Here is a 21,973-nt window from a genome sequence, read left to right as displayed (position 1 = left end):
AAAAGAAAAACTCGAGCTATTGATCTTAAATTTAAATAAAAAAATATTTTGTTGTAGGTAGTGTACAGTATTTTTCCATAGTAAATGAAGGTATATTTATTTATTCAGCAATCTAAACCATTCTCACTCTTTCTTCAATTTTCACAATATTTTCCTATAAAATAATATTTATTTGTTTAACTTTTAATTTTATAAAATATGTTTATGTTATTTTATTTTGTAATTGTAGCATGAATAACTTATGCATGCCAATTTACATTACTTCAATGAATTATTTGGTGATGGCTGTAATCTGAGGAACTAATTTTAAGACATGTTTGTGTTACTGCATTTTTTATTTACCATTTTTGAGTGAATTTTTTTTATTTTACTAAATGCTTATAAGCACTTTTTCTACCTGTTAAAATGCATACATACATAAAACATAACATTATTGTATTGTATTGATATCTAATTTTATTAAAGGTACCTATACTTTTGATTTTCAAGTATTATATACAACTTTGAAATATATATATATCTAAATAGGTAGTATGTATATACCTACCTGTAAAAAGCCAGTAATTGCCATTGACAATAACTGTTATTGAATACCAGTGCCCTTGAAGTGATTTTTCGAAATTATGGAAATATTATTTTTCGGTTGGTATGGATAGAAGTACGAGTATATAGTAGGATTGGAGCTTCACTAGAAATTTGGTATCAAAGACGCCACTGTTGGACACTGACAAATTAATGTTTTATTAACAAACAACGAGAATTAATTTGAGAACACTATTTTTCTTGACTCCTAAATGGAGACTGTCACCGGCTCTTATTTTTCCTTTCCCATCTTATCATTAAATTCAGTAGGGAAAAAATCTAACTAAAATTGGTTGACTAACGGAATGGACAACTATGCTTCAGTCTAAACTCTCTTGGTCGAATAGTAAGTTTTTCTTGGGTTGGGGTGGAGTTCTAAGTTGTGTGATCTCGATCTTGCAGTTATCATTTAATCACCTCGCGTGTAATCTTGAACCTATTCAAACATTTTCGGAATTTGTATTCCAATACTATTTGAAATTTTCGTCAACCCTTTTCATAAAACTCAACAGATGGAAGAATGGTAAATATTATAATACAACATGTGTAAATAAAAAAAGGTTCTACTGGGACTAATAAATAAAAAAAACGTTTGTTTTAATATTGAAAACTCTTTATTCTAAAATAAATGTATTTTTTGGTATGGGTGGGTACATTATTAGAACTTTGTGACGTTATGGTATAAATTATTTTGTGACAAATCATACACGACAGATAATTTCAGTTGGGTATATTAATTTCAAAATATGGCAGGTTTGTGGGTGTTTCATCCATACACGATTTTTAGTCGAGTAGCATATGTATTTAGCACACATGTTTATTATTATGCAAAAATTGTTACTAAATTGTAGTCACAGGATGGGTAGAAATAATTAGTTAATCTGTGACTAATAATAGTTTGAAATTTAAGCTGATTCAGCAAATCCAATGCGATTATTTTGCATGTCAAACTCCGTATAATATTTTCCAATGAAAACATCTCCTAAAATCCACAGAGGTCCATGTGGTGGTGGGATATCGATGCCCATAAAACCGGAAAGGCACACTGTCTTTCCAAAAGATGAAATCTATAATTTGAAACATAAATATATTAAATTATTTCTGACTGGCTAAACACCAAATTCAATGTATCTTCAGGTAAAAGCTTTTTTTTTTAAATATTTACAAATTAATAATTTATAGGTAGGAAAAAAAATTACCCTTAGAACATAATCCTGTCCTTCCAATGAAAAGACCTTGCCACCGATTTTAAATTGAATAGTTGGCAATTTGGGAATAAGACTGCAATCCACCATGTATTCTCCTGCCATGAGAGGAGTGGCTCCGATGGCTCTGTTTAGTGCTTCCACTTCTGCTACAGGTCCAGCAATCAGAGAGGTTCCAGTATCAGCTATGGCTTCACATCCCTGAATTAAAATATTCAACGTATTACAAAAGTTTGTTATTTATTAATATCATTTTTATGAAAAAGATAAATAACAAATTACAATGGGGAGTAAATTAGGTGTCTCATATTTTTTTTATTCGATAAAATAAAACATCAAATCTAAAAAATCTTTACATCTTTACAGAAGGTACTTTCTCCAACAACAACTTGATCCATCTTGAATTGCCAATAAGTCTGCTTATCAACGTCGACATAAGTGAAGTTGCCTTTGTAATGGTTGGGGTCTGATCCTCCCAGTATGATTTCTCCTCCCTGTGGAGCATTTGGATCTCTGAAAAGATAAAACAAGATATCATCACACGTTTAACAATAAATGCTAATTACGTCGTGAACCGGGTTGTGGTAGTATTGTGGACTTGCAAAATAAAGCTCCAAGGTTCAAATCCCACTCTGTCACAACTCAATTTCCATTTTACGACTTGAAAATGGTCTGAATATTTTTTTTTCTTTTAATAAAAAATATTTTAATAATTTCTTTAAGCGTATGTATTTATTTATTTAATTACACCATTATATTTTATAATTTGGAGGCCAGTTGATAATGGAGGCAAATGAAAATTTATTTAAATAATTATTTCAGAAATGCGTAATTTTTTATTATTTACCTATATATTTCTATTTTGGGGGCCATTTTCAACAACTTGTAAATAACACACTATCAGAAAAAGGTAAGTAAGTTGTGGTAGAGCGGGGTGTGAACCTCGGACCATTGATCCGTGAGTCCGTGACACTAGCCAGTATTAAAAAGTATTACATTTGTTCCACCAACCTGCTTAAGTAGAATGAGAATATATTTTGGGCCACAAGACCTTGTTTAATCATGTTGTCAAAAACTGGCACTACTCCATCAACAGATATGGAACTGTAAGCCATACCGAGGATTCCATCAAATTTGGCAGCGACAAAAGCTAATCCGGGTTCACTCATAGCTTCTGCGAAAGTTTGAGCCTTTACATCTAGGCCTCCAACCTAAATTAAAAGAATTTCGGGGTGTTATAGATATTTATGAATAACTTTCGAGTTTCATTATGACATATTAGCTAATGTAAAAGCATTTTTAAATGTTATGAAGTTTTTGTATGAAATATGGTTGTTGTATCAAAAAATTAAAACCACCAATAAAAAAAAAAAGGGTTTCTATAATACACTATACCATGTTCAGATCTAATCGTGGGAGCATTAGAATATTATCGTTACTTATACTTAAAAATTAAAGGTAAAATTACTTATCTATTTTTTTATTAGTACTGTTTACTTACATTTACAGTATCAGTTGAAAGATATCCAGACAAGCTACCAGAACCATATTGGATAGCAAAATCAGTTCCATTCTTTTTATAGGTAGAAGACTTTGAGCTGTCATATTTGTTATGCAGTACTGAAAAAAACAAACCAATTTGAATAATTTCAAACCTTAATCTGATTAAATGTGGGGCTTTCGCAACCTGATTTATTTTATCCCACTAGCAGATTGGACTGAGCTCAAATTAATTTTGATAAGAGTTTTTTTTTAATTTTAGAGAACAATGTGTATCTCACTCAAAATCTATTCAGAAGACATGATAATATATTATACATATATAATAATTTTTCAGGTACATTGTAATACATAACTTTCATAGAAAAGTTTAAAATAAGCTAACTAGATTTAAATGGGTATAAAGAAATGCTACTTGCGAAACAATTGTATGAGTAATGTACCAGAAACAATCATAAACCAGTCATATACTATTTATAAATTATCATGACTGGATTCAAGTGGAGTTTGAACTGTTGTGATTTTAATTTTACTATCTGCAAAGCAAAAGCATTATAAGAGATTGATTGCTAAAGTAAAAACAACCGAATGAATAAGTGCCAAAAATAGCATTGTTATTTCATTTTCCATACATGTAACTATGACTTTTTTAATAAAAATTAAATGCCAAATAACTCATAGGCACTACGTCGCGTTGGGGAAACAAGGTTCTATGTAGATTCATAATTTTTTTGAGACATGAAAGTTTGAAATGAAGACATTATTTTATCTATTATTTTTTGATAATATTGTCTTATTAAAATTAATAATAATTAAGCATCGATTTTGTTTTTCTTTAAAATTTTGATGCTAAGCAGAAATAACCGATATTTAAATATAAATATAATGAAAGTTCAATGTAAAAAACATATTTTGTCAGATGGAACCTTGTTTCCCTAACGCGACGACTAGTCAATTAGCCAATTATAATCACTGATGGACATTTATAAAAAAAGCATTGGGGTTCTAGATTGGATACTTCCTCATTACACAAGGACAAGTAAAGATTAAATCTGTCAGGGCATGAATGTTTTTTTATATTTTTTCACACATTTTATAGAATGATTACTAATGTAAAATGTTGGCTGAGATTATTTAGAGGTTAATTTTTAATCAATATTTTTGTATTATGTGAACAGTGAGTAAAATAATTGCAAGAGTACAAATTTTATTTTTGTGAAGATGTTATATTATAAAGTCCAGGGACATTAAAGTTGAGGAATAAAAATAAATTTGAATTAAAAAATATATTAAGAGCAAGAGATGTGCATTATCATTAATTTGTCAGTGCACTGAATAGTTATGAAAATATTATTTCAAAGCACATGTATATAATTAAGGAAGGAGTATAGATTACCAATGTAAAACTCACTATATGCAAATTTATGAATTTTGCAAATAAAACAAGTACTAAATTCCTCTCTTATCCTAAACCTAAAAATACGGGTATTATTTACATTTAGATTTTGTACTAAACTTTATTTAACCAGGAGACCTAGGAAAACTGTTGATGTTAACATGTATATCGATTGTTTATATTCTTTCTGCACATAGATGCCGAGGCTACCAGATTACGGAAAGCTCTTTCAGGCACCACCGAGGAGGTTCATATCCTCAGATGCATTGTGTGGGTGGCTATTGCAATATAAAATTATGAATTTATTAAAACCACAAAATTAAGCGGATACATACAACAGGCTATGTTAGTATAATGGCAGCTCTTGGATGGAATCCACAAGTTGGAAGATCCAGTGTCGAACACAACTTTAAAACTCTGTGGAGGGTTTCCAATGGAAATAGGTCCATAGTATTGAGCCTGGAAAAAAAAATACTGGATAAACCAAATTCCAAGTGCAATTTACAAACATATCCTTAGCTATTTGTAATTTAGAGATATGTAATTTTTTTACTCATTATTTGTTACGAAAACATTTTGTACATTCTATTTTTGTTTTATTATTTTCAACACTCACAGGGCTTTTACAAATATTTTTCATATATAAATTACATAATTTACTTAAAAAAATATAAGATGAATTATTGTAGCTTGTAATTTAACCCTTATTACACGTAAGCGGCACTGCCATTTGTTTCGTGGTATGCCGCTTTTTATCAAACTACATTTTTTATTTATATATATTGCACTCAGTTATGGTGATTTGATGTATTAAATGTATTTTTGTAGTTTCTTATTTAGTTTTCGTAATAATCCCATTCAATTTGTCTCTTTCAAAAATTCATCAGTGAGAAATGGGTTTAAGGTGGACTTACTCCCAATCGAGTGTAGTAAAGGGTTAATAGTGATATTCATAAAGATAACATGTTCATCTATTTGGAATATTGTTGTAGCATTTTAGAGTTAACCCTTTTCGCTAATTCCGTTTGTTTAGGCAAAGGGATGACGCACAAACCTTTTTCCATTTTTTTTTTTTATCAAAAAAAGACAATGTTAATACATATAAATATTTAGAAGCACAATCATTACAATCAATCTATTGGTGACTCATTTGTGATAATATTTTTTTATAATAAAATTAGTTTAATGCCGGTTTCAATAGCATACTACGATATCTTTATGTGTTGAAAACATCCAAGTTCCAAGTGCTATACTTTTTTGCCAATTGAAGAAATTTCTAACCCACATCACGGCTATCACTGTTATATTAACTTTAAAAACGTCCAAGTGGTTTGACTGTTTTCTGCGGCTCTAAATTTATGAATTCCCAACATACAAAAATGTGGGTTAGAAATTTCTTTAATTGGCCTAAGAATTAGACCCTAAATTAAAATACTTTAATTAATCAAAAAATATTTCTAACGTAAAATTTGCTAAGCTCAGTAAAAATTGCTAATTTTAATGTTTTTTGACCATTCTTTGAAAAATAAAGAGTGAAAATTAAATATCTGTTTTATTAAATATTAAAATAATAAAAATGTATGTAGGAAGGTACTTCAGAAGTCTTATCAATGGGATTGTTTACTTGACTTTCATTAAGGTCAATAACATTAATCTAATATTTATCATTTATTTATAATGTCCAGAGTGACCAATTAGAAATTTAATAGATAAACACAAGAAATAAATAGTACTTAATATAAATTCTAATTTTCAAAATAAATAATTTGTTTTACCAAATTAACATTAGAAATAACAAAATATTTAAGGCGTTATATTGGGATAATATATCAAACCAGGAACCCTCGAGCAACGGGCTGACATTATTAAAGTATAATACTCTCCAATAGCAAGAGTATTTGCCTCTCAAACATAGGTTCACTGACTAGAAAGATCTCCAAATTGAATATAATAGAAACAATGTCCGGGTGGATGGAAAACACAGTTATGTATGTAAAATAAGCCAAAATCATGGATGAGTGTTTGCCTCCCAGGCTGATCTCTGCCTCGTAGTGTAGTGGTTGGTGCGTTCGCCTACCATACTGGTGGTTCTAGATTTGGTTCCAGTTGAACAATTTTTTTTTTCTTAATTACACACGTTATTTATTTTGGACTTTTTAAAGCTATTTATATATTCGTAATGAGGGTTTGTTTTTTTGTTTTATTTCCACGTGTGATTGGCTAAGAGGCCTCATCGTGCTCAAATCAAAATCGTGGAAAAATCACTACTCTAGTGCCAAAATCTATGGAGAAAATATGTGTTAATGAATAAAAATCAGACCACTTTTCCCCTGAGTGTTCTAAAATTATGACACTCAACTCATGACCGATGCGTATTTGGTCATTCTTAAACCACCAGCCAGGTTTTGACGTGATCTTGACATTTAATTCGAAAATAAAATAAATGAAAAGAAAAATGCCTGATAGTGTCGTAAAAGTGTGCTAAAACTGTTCGGATAAAAGAAAAAAAACTTATAGTATATATTCGTAATAAGGGTTAGTTTTTCGTTTTATCTCCTCATGCGATTGGCAAAGAGGTCTCGTCGCGCTCAAATAAAAATCTTACAAAAATCACTACTCTAGTACCAATAATCCATGGAGAAAATGCAGGACTATGGGTTAATTAAGAAAATTCAGAGCGCGATTTACCCTGAGCCCTCTAAAATTATGGCACTCAACATATGCCCAACACAAATTTAGTAATTCTTTAATCGTCAGCCGTGTTTCGACGTAACATTGACATTTAATTCTAAACCAAAAGAAAAGAAAGAAATAAGATAGACCAGATCTTCTCTTGAGGTAGTATTTTTTTTTTTTTTTGTCCTAGCTTTAATTTTATTTCGTGTTATTTTATTTCATTTGTACTTGTATTTAGTATAAGAAAATGTGTTTACTATTGTTGGAATGGACTATATAAGTCCGTCAATAAATAAACAAATAAATAATAATAAACGAAAAATGACTGTATCGTGAAAGTGTGCAAAAACTTTCCATATAAAAGGAAAAATACTTTTCATTGATATGTAGTTTCCTAAGTACTTGTTTATGATTGAATTCCAAAACTTAACATTTTTATTATTCAAATATTGGAATTAATTACATAGGTAGGTACCTTGGTACTTGTTTGTGGTTGAATTCTAAAACATGAAATAATATTTTTTCAAATAAAGAATTCTTTTTGCAAATGTCAAACTTTTCTCTACTTACCCACAGTGATGCATTTCGTGTGAGAATATGTTTTTCGAAAATGTATCTAGTCTGATAAAATTATTAAGGCATTACTAAAAATCCATTAAAAACATGTAGAAATTAAGAAATTGTTAGGAAATGAATTAATTTAGTATCCATTTAAAATAATTTATGTTTGTAAACGTTAAAATACAAACTTTTTTAATTTACAAAAAAATAACATTCTTAAAATGTTTTAAAGTGTGCATTTCAATTGAATGCAACCCTGGAAAATCGATGAAAACAAATTTATGCTTCTAACTTTTTTCTACTCAATATATTGAAGATGTTATTATTTGTAAACCTTGAGTACGTGAATTAGAAAATTTTGCAAAAATTTTGTAGTTTTTGCGAGACAACACGGCGATTCATTTTTATATATATAGATACAAATGCACGCGGTGAAAGTAAGGCGGAGTGGGGGAATTGGACACAGTCCGATGTATTCAAATATGATTCTACGCTCCTTCTGGACTATTCTTAATTCTATGGTTATTACATTAAACTCTCATGTGGTAAAAATTACAAAGTGTTTTATTTTAAATAATTTTTTTCCAAAAAGTAAATGCTAAATCAATAAATAATAATGATATACAATGTTATTTTATCGACTTTTATTAAAACTATTGTGTCATAATATATTATATCCCCTCATACCGGCCCGGCACTTTTGCTGATTGGGAAAATATTTTGTACAAGAAAAATATGAAATGTGATGTAATTTAATATGAGTAAAAAATAAATATATTTTTTAAATGATAGTATACACCAAATTATTTATAAAATGAATTTTAATAAAGAGTTGATCATGCTGCGTGGTACTTACAGGTAGTGATTTTGCATAAAAAATAAACTTACATCAAGATAGTTTGAAAGTGGTTCAGGAGTAGGCCCACCGAATCTGTATCTCACTTGGTGAACCTCGGTTCCTACTTCAGTCAAGGAATGGCGGACTGATTTGATTTTGTAAAGTGGAATTCTGCATGGAAAAAAACATTTTCAAATAATGAAAAACACGATAAAGATCCAGATATGGTACAAACTTACTTATATTGAGTTTAGTTCTCTGCAAAATTATATTTATAATATCGTTTTCTTGGACATTAGAGGAATACAGGCATTTAAATTTATCGCAAAACTTTTCCAAAATACACAGCTTGCGCACCACATACCGCATCTGAGGACATAATTCTCCTCGGTGGTGCCCATATACACGGAAAAGTTTCTCGTTGCCGAACGAGAAAAGCTGCCGGAAGGCGCTCTCTGTAATATGGTAGCCTTAGCATATTTGTGCTGAAAGAAGGTAATCCAGAAGTACATAATATGCGCTTCATTAGATTGAGAAAAGAGGGATGTGAGTTTTTAACTGAGTGGGATTAAATTGATTGGACATGATCAATTCGCCGAAATGATTACAAAACTTTTTAAAAGCCTTGAAATTCTTTTTGGAAGCCATCAGATCTGTATATCCGACCGGACCTATAACATGGCTACAGACAAGAGCGAGAAGCTCCATTTGGTTTTCATAGAGGGGGGAAAGGGACAAGATCACAGAATGTGTTCAAAATATTGATTAGGATATCCACAGCAGCACGAAGTTGAATCAACAATATTGAAAACAAATAATTTGGCATTAAATTTACCATTCTTAAATACAGTAAAAAAATAAACATAATTTTAAATACCTAATAACGCTTTGTGCAAGGTAAAATATTACAATAAATTAAAATAAGTTTCAAAATGCCACCGAAGCTAATAAAATCAGGAGCTATATGAATATTTAAAGGGGTGAATTCTGGAAGGCCATTGACGACAATTTTTCATCTGTATTCGGCAGATCTTAGAGACGTGGGATTTACATAAGAGAAGGCGAGAGTGTTGGGTGGTGATAGGGTCTCCCAGAGGCATCTAGTAATGTCTAAATGGTCCACTTAGGAGCGAATGCAACAGAGAAGAGAGAGAACCGTTATCCATTATGAAGATGTTATATAACATAATTTAGAGATTAATTTAATTTCGGCCAGCATAATTTACACAGAAGGAAGCAGTTCCAGGCATCACTTTTGCTTTCTGTATCTATAATTTAGAAGTTTTAGTTAATAAAAAAAACATTGTTCGAAGTATTGGCATTGTTTTATGTTTTTCAATGAAATAAAGCTATAAAGAAAACAAGTAGAAAAATAGTGAAATCATATACTAGTGGGACGAGATGCAAATTATGTATGTGCAATCCAAAAATAATATTACAAAATCAATACAGATAAAAGAGAATCCTTAGCAATTCAGTGTTCAAATGTATAAATATTTACCTGACAAAATCACACGAAACTCCAGCCACAATAGCAGCAGTTACGAGTAAAAGTCGTAACATGATTACAGTTAATTGAATCTATTTGACGCGCAGTAAAAAAAAAATACCGGCGTAAAACAAGATGACAGTGCAAACTTCAATTTCAATTTGTCAATTTTCTGACTCGCTGATTTCGAGTTGATTTGATGAAACAAAAACAAAAGACAAAAGCAAATAGGTTTGTCTATTGTTTTCATTTTTCATGCAAGATTTGTGTTCTTTTTCTTCTTCTTCTTCTTGTTATTTGTTTATTGTCTGTTTCATCTCCTTATTTTTGTTTCCTTATTTTTCACCTCTTTATCTTTATTTAATTGTCTTTTTTGTACTCATTGTGGCAAACCCACAGTTTGCACTGTATTCCACAATCAACAGAATCAAGGGGGTAGGTATTGGCCGTGTTTCGCTGCTCTCGTCGACATGGCTTGACCAATTATTTGAATATGTACATGACGAAAGTAGGAATAATCGGCGCGCGTCCATGAGAAGATGTAAGAATGTAGAAGAAGCGAGATCAGTAAGCAAAGACAGAGTGATATGGCATTCTATCCTCTCTCTGTCTTCCCTTACGAGGAAACTGCGTAATGGTGGGTAGTCGTTGTTGTTGTCGCACGAGGGTATTTTAAGCCTCGACAAAGGAATAATATTCAAGCTCTGAAACCGGTTGATAGAAATCACAGAAAAATGCAAAGTTATTGAAAAAAAAAATAATTTCATAATTATAATTTTTAATGGCTGTCTAAACATAAATTTATTCAGAGAAGAAAAAAAAAGTTGCAAAAAAAGTAAATGTTTTTGTTTGTCCCACCAAATAGTTTTGAATTTGAAACATGTTTCTAGGGGATGTTACTGTTAGAGCGCTTTTTTATTAATACTCTCCTTCACTCGTTTGCTAGTTATTTGCGTTATTAAGACAATATTAAGATAATAAGATATTAAAAGTCATATAAAAAATTACTTTAGAATTTACATTATCTACTGACAAAAATAATTATTGTGTTTCTTAAATATTTAATAAAGTATAGTATTTCGTAAAAAATATACGTATGACTTGCGCCATGGGACCGCATATATATTTTTTAGTATCATCTGTATTTTGTTTACAAAATAATATTGTCAGTGAAATCTCAACTACCCAGCTCCCAACTTTCATTACGATAAAGACTGATAAAGACCACCAAAATGACCAAAAGAATTTTGATGGAATAGCACAAAAAATAGGCATATTATTAAAAGTCGGTAATAAATACATTTCTGATATCAGTATGGAAACACTAAAACCCAAAACTAACCAATGGCACTATAAGTTGTGGGCACTTTCCAAACGTCAAATTAGCGTCTTTTTCGCTTCAACGAATTAATTTTTTACAAATAATATTATAGGTGATAGTTATTTGTTGTTAAGCTCAATTGTTACTCAAATGTAAGATTTTTTATAGGTCTTTTTAGACGAATATTTTGGGTGAATTATATCACAGTTTTCTTGTATTTTCCGAGAGGGCGTACCCTTTTGATATTTCCTAAAACTTATATTTTTTAATATTGTATATTATGTTATTTCAAACATTACTCGAAAAACAAAATGTTCGCCGTATGTTTGTTGTCAGTTAATTAATGAAAATGGATTAGTGATGGGGGAACAAATGAATTTCGGTGATAAATTGGAAAACTATCTCTCGGAGCTTGGCCATTGGTAAGTATTCAATTTTTTTTTCACGTATTTCATATATTTGTGGGTATGGTTTAACTTGATCACTACTTTCAGGCACGTTTGGAGATCAATAATCATCGGTCAAGGGCTCTCTTTGCTCTTGAGTGTCAAATGTGTTCTGTGTACACTGTTGCAAAGCGCAACATGGCAATTCCCGGCCACTGCACAGTTAATAATACCATACATCGCTCTGGTTGTTATATTCATGCCTGTGTTGGCTTGCAAGAGCCTGAAGGGGCCCTTTTGGAAGAGGCCGTGGATGTATCTACTGTGTTCCATACTGGATGTGGAAGCCAGTTTCCTGTTGGTGTTATCGCAGCGGTACACATCCATAGTGAGCTGACAGCTGCTGGACTGCAGTGGAGTGGGAGTAGCGCTTCTGGGCGGCGCCCTGGCGGGCCAGCGACTCGGGGTGACGCATGTGGGTGGAGCTACGGCCGGACTTATGGCAGTAGGGTGCATAGTGTGGGCTGATGTCGAAGGAGCCCCCATTGACGGTAATTATTAACAGTTTTAGTAAAATACTCAATACTGTTGGTCTCTGACCTATAACAAATAGACGCGTTTCCCCATACTAGCTGCATTTCAGATATGGCAAATATTGTGTTGCCCTGGGTTGTAGTCCTGTGGCTAGTGTTGCGGACTCACCGATCAGAGTTCTGAGGTTCAAATCCCACTTTACCTCAACTTGCCAACGATTTTCTAATAGTGAACTGTTTACAATTCTTTGAAAATGCCCCCAAAATTGAAATATTTAGGTAACTCATAAGAACACAAATATTTATTTTTATGTAATTTTTTAAAAATAGGTCTTTTAACATTTTATTTTTTTAAATAAGCAAAAAGATAACGAAGGCTATGGTATTAATTACTATCCGACATTGGATAAATTTTTCTATAGTGGTTTAAAGTAGGTACGCATATTTCGAATTATTGGATGAGAAGTTTATTATTTTTAGAAGTTTATACGTTTTCTATAATAAAATAAATTAGGCCCTTAAATCATCATCATTCCTCTCTCCGCACCTAATGGTGCATAGGGAACTGCATTGATACACCAACCGCAGCGTATTTTGATCATTTTCTTACATGAATCTAAGATGATCAGCTTTACGCTTCAGGCGCCAGTCCAGGGAATATGAAATATTCTAGTGTAAAAACACCTTTTTTTAAATAAACATTTCATGTCAACCATATCGGGAATCTAAATAAAAAAGATGTTAGACCTTAGTCGGATTAGCTTACTCTAAATACTGTCTACAGAATTCCTATTTTCAAAATTCATAACAATCCAAAACTTACAGGTATATTCAGAATGATATTAACTAGATTTGTGTTGATTTTACAGGTCGAAACCAACTAGTTGGTGATATGTTGTGTTTGGGCGGGTCGCTCCTTTTCGCCATTGTGACTGTAATTCAAGAAATGATTGTGAAGAAACAATCGTGTGTGGAGTATCTATCCATGATGGGATTCTTCAGCACCATTGTAGCCGGTTTGCAGATATTTGTGATGGAATCAGACGAGATTTACAAGTTCCGTTGGTACAATATCGAGATGTTGATACAGTTTGGAGGCTTCACACTTGTACAGTTTCTGTTCCACGCACTAATGTCTGTGTTATTGAAGGATGCTGGGGCCGTGTGTTTACACCTTTCCTTTATCTCAGCGGACTATTATACTCTCATTGCTGGAATCCTTTTATTCCAGTTCAAGGTACTTTGAAATATTGTATTGTTATATCTCATCAATTTTAAACGGACTAAAGACAATTTTCTACGTTAATTATTTTGAGAAATTTCTCTATATAGTTCATTAAGATTTATTAATCCTTTTGGCATATATAGAATACAAGACTTGACATTTCCCTTTTATTTTTTGAAATTATGAAGTCATTTTGCTATAACAGTCCTAAATTGTTAAATTTTTGTTTATAAAAACCTATATTTCAAAATATCTCATCTTTTGCTTATTGTTATGTATGCAAGTCAATGCAATAATTTTAATTTGTTAACGAGGAACTTCAGTGGTTTTTTTATTTGTTAATAGACTATTAAACTTCGCCAAAATAAATTTTTCAATGTATTATCAGCGCTATGAAGTTTTGTATTTCTGAAATAACTCTGCTCGTGATGTCAGAGGTTCTCTTCTGCTTATTCCCAATCAGTTCCGCCCATTGGTCCATTGACAGCAAGTAAACCGGAAATCTTCCATAACTCTCTTATCATTGGTTGAATTATATGAACCAGTGACATTGTTCAAAGTAGTTATTTTTTATTGTTTTTCTCATACATTTTCAGGAAACTTTGCCGTACAATTTAATGCTTCAATTTTTGCAGAAGAAAACATTTACTGTATCCAATTTCCCGTAGGGCTAAAGTTCCTCATTTAATATCAATGAAAATTATTTTTATTAAATTAATGGTAGATCGAAAGAAATAATGTGTCGAAATGAAAAATTTATTTAGTTTAATAGTAAACTGTATTCTTACAAATTCTAACAAATATAAAAATATTTTTGAATCCTTTGTTCTCACAAGATGAATGGTTTTTCTATATTTGTAGTAATTTACAAAATTTTATATTTTTTTAAATACTAATATTCAGTAATAATCATATGATTTCTATTAAGGATCAATGCTGACAGAATCAAATATTGTGTGTCTGTTTATTTATATTACAAATAAATAATTAAATATATATTATAAATTAATAATTTTATATTTTTTGTAATTTGCAATATTAATGTTTGTCCATATTTTTTCAGTTCCACGGTCTTTATTTTCTATCATATTTTTTGGCGATGGTTGGTGTTATAATGTTTAGTGCTAGAAAAAGAAATCCTCGAATGCAGGAGGAACCTCAAACCATTGAAATAAATCAAATCAATGCAAATGATAATTCTGTGAATCAGGATAACATATCGAGGTAAGTTTTTATTTATAAAAACAAAAAAGAATCTCAATTCATGATCTTGATTACTCATCATGCAATTATTGTCGCTAAAAATCTGAAATTGGCTCCCTCCAGCTACTGATATTTTTTGTTTGTACATATGAAGGTTTATATTATAATATTTAACTCAAATATATATGCACACATTTAAGAATGTACCATAATTTAATATATATGATTATTATTTAGAAACTTCGCTGCTCTGTCTTTCAACCTTATCTTTAATATATCATTTTATTCAATCATAGTTGACTGTGTGTTTCTTTAAAATAAATAAATAGAGGTCTGCCGATCAATAAAATGATTCTCGTACAGTCTGTATTAAGCGCCACAGTGATATTTATTTTTGGAATCTCTAAGTTCAGTCATATCACTCCACTACTTCGGGAAGTGTACTGGGTACGTTTTCCACATAGGGTGAAATATTAATCTGTTGGCTTATGGATAAGTCACTGCACAACTCTGCTTCTGAATATCTAAAAGAACTATGCATTCCCGATTAAGTTCGGCGTGTTAAAATTCTGGAAAAAACCTGGCTTGATCCGTTTGTTGTGTCACATCTAAAAATATTAATGCTTTTTCCAGCCCTACTAGGGCTGGAAAAATCATTAATATTTATATATATTCATTTACTAAATGAAAGAGTTTTGTTTTTGAAATATTTATTTATTAAAAATCTAAAACAAATAATTATTTACATTTGTGACTTCTCTGTTGCTGAATTGCATTTGCTAAATCTTCAATTCTCCGCTCGTTAACATACGATTACTGCCCTGTGGCATGAAATGCTTCGGAAAAAAAACTTAAAAGTCATCTGTTGCCTTAATCATTTTAAATCCGTATCATGTGATGACAAAATAAATTGTTTTGCCAAAAAGTTTTACTTAAATTTTAACTCAAATTAAAATCAATATTTATAGAAGCACCTTGTAAAGCACCCTTGAGGTATTATGGAAAATGGCCTATAAAAGTTATCCAATTCTCTTATTTTCTGCTGAAAAATTTGAAGTTTGTATTTTTGACAAATTATCAGATCTATCTATATATTTAGAGTTTCTTTCCATGGCCTGATATAGTAACCCTGACATTTCATTAGAAACATCTGTAGCATTTTTTTACGAGTTCTAACAAGTTTTTTAAATTTAACTCATATTGTGATTGGCTCAAACAGATTTAGCTTATTACTGAAAAGTTTGTCACTCTTTTTATCAAAATTATTCTTCTTCAATGGTATTTACTTCAAGAAAATCCCTTCTATATAAAACGATCACAGTTATCTCAAAAATATTTTTTTGTTTTTCGTGTTGTTGTTCTATAAATTATTATATATATAATTCAACAATTATAAATATAATAATTTATAAAACAACATAATACAAACTTGCAAATTCTGTAAAAAAACAGAAGATTTAAGGTTTACTCGTAGAAATAGCCATGTTAAACATTTGGTATATTTAATTTGCAGAGATTATGTAGTGCCCGTACTGGATTGTATACCCCTTGAAGGTCTGGAGCCGCCCCTCAGTCGAGACACAACCTTCACTTCCTTCCTCGGACTTCCCGCAACACACAACCACTACATTATCACTGATAATGGCGCATGCTAGGTTATGTTAACTACTCCTTATTAGAAGCCCGAATTTGCTCGTAAATACTATTCTTAAGACAGAAAATGAAAACATTTAGAGACAAATTATAACAATTTTTACCGTTATTGTCAGATTATGTGTGAGAATTGATTTTTTATTTTAAACCTTGCAAGATTGTGAGAAACTATTGAAAGGAGTAAAAATAACATGTGATTTATGTAAAAAATATATTGCAACATAGATAATTAAAATCAACGGTTATTTATTTTTTATACAGGTTTAAATTCGGATTTATGTAATCTAATACACATAATGAATGGATGTAAAAATATTTTTTAGTACATGGCACTGTTCATTGAAAATAGACATAAAACAGTGAGATGTTATGTTATACCAAGTTAAAAACTTCACTTTGCGTAATATGTGTAGCGTTGAAATTATCAAAGAATGCCAGTAAAGATTAGTACTATTGTAGTGTGTCAATACTCGATCAAATAAAATTGCCTTAGTACAAACGAGAAAACTTGGATCTGCTAAGATAATTTGTTTAAATCAATGTTTCTATCTGCATGTTTCTAGTAAATGTGGCTTTGTATTTCTATTTTACAATAATATTATATCGAGTCTTAAACAAATGTTTTTTTAAATATACTTTTAAAGTGGTGATTGATTATAAAAGAGATATTTTTTAATTTAAGTTAAGATGGCAAGAATTAGATTGCATTTACACAAACATAACTGACAATGACACGGTGAGTAAGCCTAGTCATAATAGGTGACAATATTGAATTGTATTAGTTGTGATCCATATATACATACACATGTTATATTACTGAGCAAATTCCTTCTTCTAATACTCACTATGGCTCAATTATGTAGAATTCTAAATTTACTGTTAAAAATCATAGAATAATATTTTCTAATTATTTTATTGGATTTTAATATACAATGTTGCGCCTGAAAATGACACAATAAATAGAATGTCACAAACCTGACCACAAAAGTTATGAACGTAAGATTTTAACAAAAATCACGTTTTTTTAAACTAATAAAGTTACATTCTAAAATTCCATAAATGTTATGTATGATAAAAATACTTTTAGAATTGTGAACTTGATCTAATGTTTTTGATAATCATTTAAGCTTATTTTTTGTTGTTATTTTTGTTAATTTTATGAAATTAAAAAACAAACAAGAAAGTTGGTGACACTTCTCAATGTTTATCGAGTATTTCCTAATCTTACCATATTTTATTGTGATTAATAGAATTAAATGTGTCAGTCTTTTTTGGCCTACATTATTTGTTTTGTTGTTAGTTAAATTCTACACATATTTTAAGTTAAATTATGCATAATTATATCTAGACAATTTTTTAACTACGTAGATAAAAATTAGAATTGTACTTTATATTAATAGTGATAAATATACATAGGTCCAATATTAGTTTGTTATTTATGAAGATATTTTATAGGGGAAACATTAATGTAGAAGGTATTTACTAAAAATTCTCATTTTCTCCCTAATAATATAAATTACAACAGAGATGGAGATGATTTTAGAAAAGGAATCTCAAATAGTCTTAATTACTCCCAGTCTTTTGTCTTTAAAGATTTGGACAAACTCAAAATATTGTAATAATATGAGTTTTTATTGAGCATTTATACACCAATATTTAAGAGTATGCTGTGAAAATTTACTGGGATATTTTTCATAATCTCTGAAATTCTAAAATATTTACTACATTTTTAATACCTATGTTTATATTTTAATTCAATATTTAAAACCCATTAAAATTTGTAAATGTAAAAAAACACCCGATATCATGAAAAACTTTACAATGTCTGGTATGAGGATTTTCCCTTCAAAATTTCGAAGAATTTTTCTCCAACACTATTTCGCATCATGTATGTTATGTAAAATACATTTCAATGTTTTATACATTTTTTAATATCTATTATGTACATTGTATTTACAAAAAATAGTGTGAGGCGTAAATAACATTTACCAAAACAGCTCATTTTATGTAGCCACATATTTAAGTTTTAGGTGTTTGCAATTAATTATTATTTAAAATGATATTTTACTACCTTATACTGGAGAGTAATATTTTCTAATTATTTTACTGGATTTTAATACACAATTATGCGCCTGAATATGACACAATAAATAGAATGTCACAAACCTGACCACAAAAGTTATGAACGTAAGATTTTATCAAGAATCACGTTTTTTTTCAAACTAAAAAAGTTACATTCTAAAATTCCATAATTGTTGTGTATAATAAAAATACTTTTAGGATTGTGAACGTGGCAAAGTCTTATGGTTGTCAAGCATCTTATTATTGTTTAATTCACGATTTATTGCATTGACGGATTTGAATACTGACCAAAATTACCTCACCAAAGAATGAAGAGTACTCAAATATAATGCCGGGAGTTGTATGTGTGTATGTATAATTGTATATGTATGTAGACATAATTTATAAAAGTTCTATTGCATATGGAAGAAATCAAATAAAACCATTTAGTGTGAATTGAACAATTACATACAGTAAGAATACTGCTGGATATTTCATTTAAATATTAATATACATACATACATGTAAACTTACGTTGAGAAGAAATCAAATGTATATTGTGGTCATTCTGATATATAATATTGACAATTTCACCTAAACTGTTTTATGATGTCTGGAAAAATCTATGATCACACAAGATCTGATGTGTGGTGGTCCAAATTCACTCTTCAATCCCGGTAAATTCACTCTCAGGAAATTACTTCCAGATATTTGCCATCTAAGAGATGGAGTCTTGTTTCCTCGGAGGATCCATATATCTAACTGTTTTCATACTATGTATTATTATAAAGTGCTTTATATGATCAACTATTTTAAGACACGTCTCGATGGTGAGTGTTCGATCCAAGTTAAAACCGAGATGTTTAGGATTGTCACACTGGTCCAATATCTTATTATTTTTTCTTCTATTTTATAACAGTCCTATTTTTTTCATTAAATTTCCTATCTGCATCATCATTTCTCAGGTGAAAGTATAGATTGTGTTTTATTTGGATTGGATTGCAGCACATCGTATTATCTAACTAATATCTGATATGTCATCTGCTTTTTTAAAGGTTGATACATTGTCGGCATAATTAAATGACATTGTATTTGTCAGACTAGGCTGGTCATATTTGTGTACATATTAAAGAGTTGTAAAGCAGACCACATTTATGTTATCTTTTTTTCTTATATCCTTTTGACATAATGAGTAGATTGTTGTTAATCTATTATTGAGAATAAGTCCCAATGTTGATTTACCAAAAAAATAGAGCAATTTGATTTTGAAAAATAAATTTGCAGGTTTAGTCAATGAAATTCAACTTTCCTAGTTTTTTAGGGAATTTTTTGTTTACCCTTTAAAATCAGTTAAATTACATATCGTCGACGGCAATCAATCTTCGCATATGTAACATTACCTAAGTCACCCTGATCTGCCATTTGGCAGTAAATATATTCAAACCATATAATTCTATGATTCAAACATTGCTGGTAAAAACAAAAATAATCTTTAAAGTAATATTTGAATGCTAAAAAAAAAACATTTTAATCTCCTCCCTTAAAGTGATCAAATTTGAGTTACGCGATGATGGATTTCCATCGATGATATATGTAATATGTATTTTTTATTTACAATATTATTGAGTTTTCTTTTTATACTTTGTCAAACAAATTTATTGTGCTTCTTCATTTGGATGTTTGTAAATATTTGTGAGAATAATTTAAGAAGTGTAACATACAGAATACATATTATATTGGACGTAAAATGTCTTTAAAAGTTGGAAAGTAGGTGTTATTTTTTGTACCTAGGGTATTTTGATTTAGAACCCAAAGATATATAGTATAAATGTATGTCTCAGCCAAACAGTTGAATCAGGCACTCAATTGAGTGGCCAGGCTGTCCATTATATGCCGGCTTTTAAGTGAATTGCTAACGGACCCTTGGCCAAAATGCTGAAAGCAACAATTAACAAAAGGGTTGAACGTCGCTTAGCCTCTTTATTTTTTTTAAATACAACAATAGTGATTGTTTTATTTTGTTATGTGAAGCTAGGTTAGGTAAGGATATATTGGGTTAAGTTTAATAAGAAAAAGGTTCAGCCGTTCCCAACGATTAGCTTTCAACCAGTCAACACTTTAAGATGTCTTCATTTATTAAATAAACAGCCTAGCCATTTGATTGAATGCCGGAATTTAATGAACAGCCTAGCCGTCTAATCGAGTGGCAGATTTTACAATTTGGCAGCGACATATACACTATATGTAGTGAAGAATATGGAAAAGTTTGCTCTCATTACGCCATTTTTCCAAAGTTTATTTTATGTCATGTTCCAGATATTATTAGCTAGGCAAAGTACCGTTATGCAATTAGAGGAAGTCACAGAGTGCAATGGAATTTTAATAAAAACTTTTGTGCAGATCTTTCTGTGATGCAAACTGTACATGAATGGGAATAACATTGTTTATTTATAAATTATCCTATGCCTCAAGTTACATTTTTTTTTTTGTCAGTCACAAAATTGAGTAGTTTAATGTAAGACTATCCAAAATCAATGGATGTGAAAGCAGGTTAGGAATCCTAACTTTATACAATACATTGCCATTATTATAAGCTAATTAGCACTGCATTTGGTAGTAATTAAGCGTAAAATAATATGGTTTCGAGGATTGCATTTAGGCAGTATTTGTTTAGGATTTTTTAAATGTCTTGTTCTGTATTTTTTCTAATAAAACATAATTCCCTCATTTTAAAAATTTAAATAATAAGTATTATTGCTACCATTTACAACGGAAAGTTCAGTGGTTTATTGAAAAAAAAAAATATTTGTTATAGACTGTTAAACTAAGCCAAAAAATATATTTTTCAATTTTTATATATGTATCATTATCAGCGCTACGATTTTTTTAAAGTTTTGTATTTCTGAAATAACTCCGCATATGACGTCAGAGGTTGTCTTCCGCTTATTCTTGATCAGTTTTGCCCATTGGTCAAGCAAACCGAAAATCTTCGAATACGTTGATTCATATGAACCAGTGACGTCGTTCAATGTAGTCTGTTTTATTCAAAATGTTTTTTATTATTTTTTTCCTACATTTTCAGGAAACTTAATGCTCCAATTTTTACTGCGCGCAGGAAAACATTTATTGCATCCAATTTCCCGTAGGGCTGAAGTTCCTAATTTTGATACTCTTTATTTATTTTAGTTACCTCATGTTTGACAAAACACTCGACTGAAACTTATTAATTATATATTACCTTATGCGGGTTTCTTTGTGACTTTATACATTTTTAAACTTATGTAAGGTCTTTTTAATACTTTTAGTATTGGTGAAAATGTTTCTAGTCAAATAACGTAATGTGA

At 30.2% G+C, this 21,973-nt stretch overlaps 2 protein-coding genes across 2 annotated transcripts; one reads left to right on the top strand and one right to left on the bottom strand.

Annotated features, from left to right (window-relative positions):
- Nucleotides 1–1,173: 1,173 nt before the first annotated feature.
- cathD (cathepsin D) lies at nucleotides 1,174–10,350 on the bottom strand. Its single transcript, XM_088229869.1, has 8 exons — nucleotides 10,260–10,350; nucleotides 8,809–8,929; nucleotides 5,019–5,142; nucleotides 3,289–3,407; nucleotides 2,799–2,998; nucleotides 2,144–2,300; nucleotides 1,782–1,988; nucleotides 1,174–1,649 (listed from the first exon to the last, which is right to left on the bottom strand). Exons 1-8 carry the CDS (start codon nucleotides 10,319–10,321, stop codon nucleotides 1,488–1,490), a joined length of 1,152 nt encoding a protein of 383 aa, XP_088085995.1. The 5' UTR covers nucleotides 10,322–10,350; the 3' UTR covers nucleotides 1,174–1,487.
- Nucleotides 10,351–12,325: 1,975 nt separating this feature from the next.
- Nucleotides 12,326–16,636, top strand: LOC148279479 (solute carrier family 35 member F1-like). The gene is made up of 4 exons (XM_088229874.1): nucleotides 12,326–12,505; nucleotides 13,357–13,724; nucleotides 14,776–14,936; nucleotides 16,429–16,636. The coding sequence occupies exons 1-4, from the start codon at nucleotides 12,454–12,456 to the stop codon at nucleotides 16,568–16,570; spliced, it is 723 nt and encodes a 240-aa protein (XP_088086000.1). The 5' UTR covers nucleotides 12,326–12,453; the 3' UTR covers nucleotides 16,571–16,636.
- The last annotated feature ends 5,337 nt before the right edge of the window (nucleotides 16,637–21,973 follow it).

This window comes from Micrasema longulum, unplaced genomic scaffold, assembly GCF_059751315.1.
Source record: "Micrasema longulum isolate JH-2025_06_02 unplaced genomic scaffold, ASM5975131v1 h1tg000720l, whole genome shotgun sequence".
NCBI lineage: Eukaryota > Metazoa > Arthropoda > Insecta > Trichoptera > Brachycentridae > Micrasema > Micrasema longulum.
Note: the sequence above shows the minus strand (reverse complement) of the source record. Positions and strands in the feature narration are given on the sequence as shown.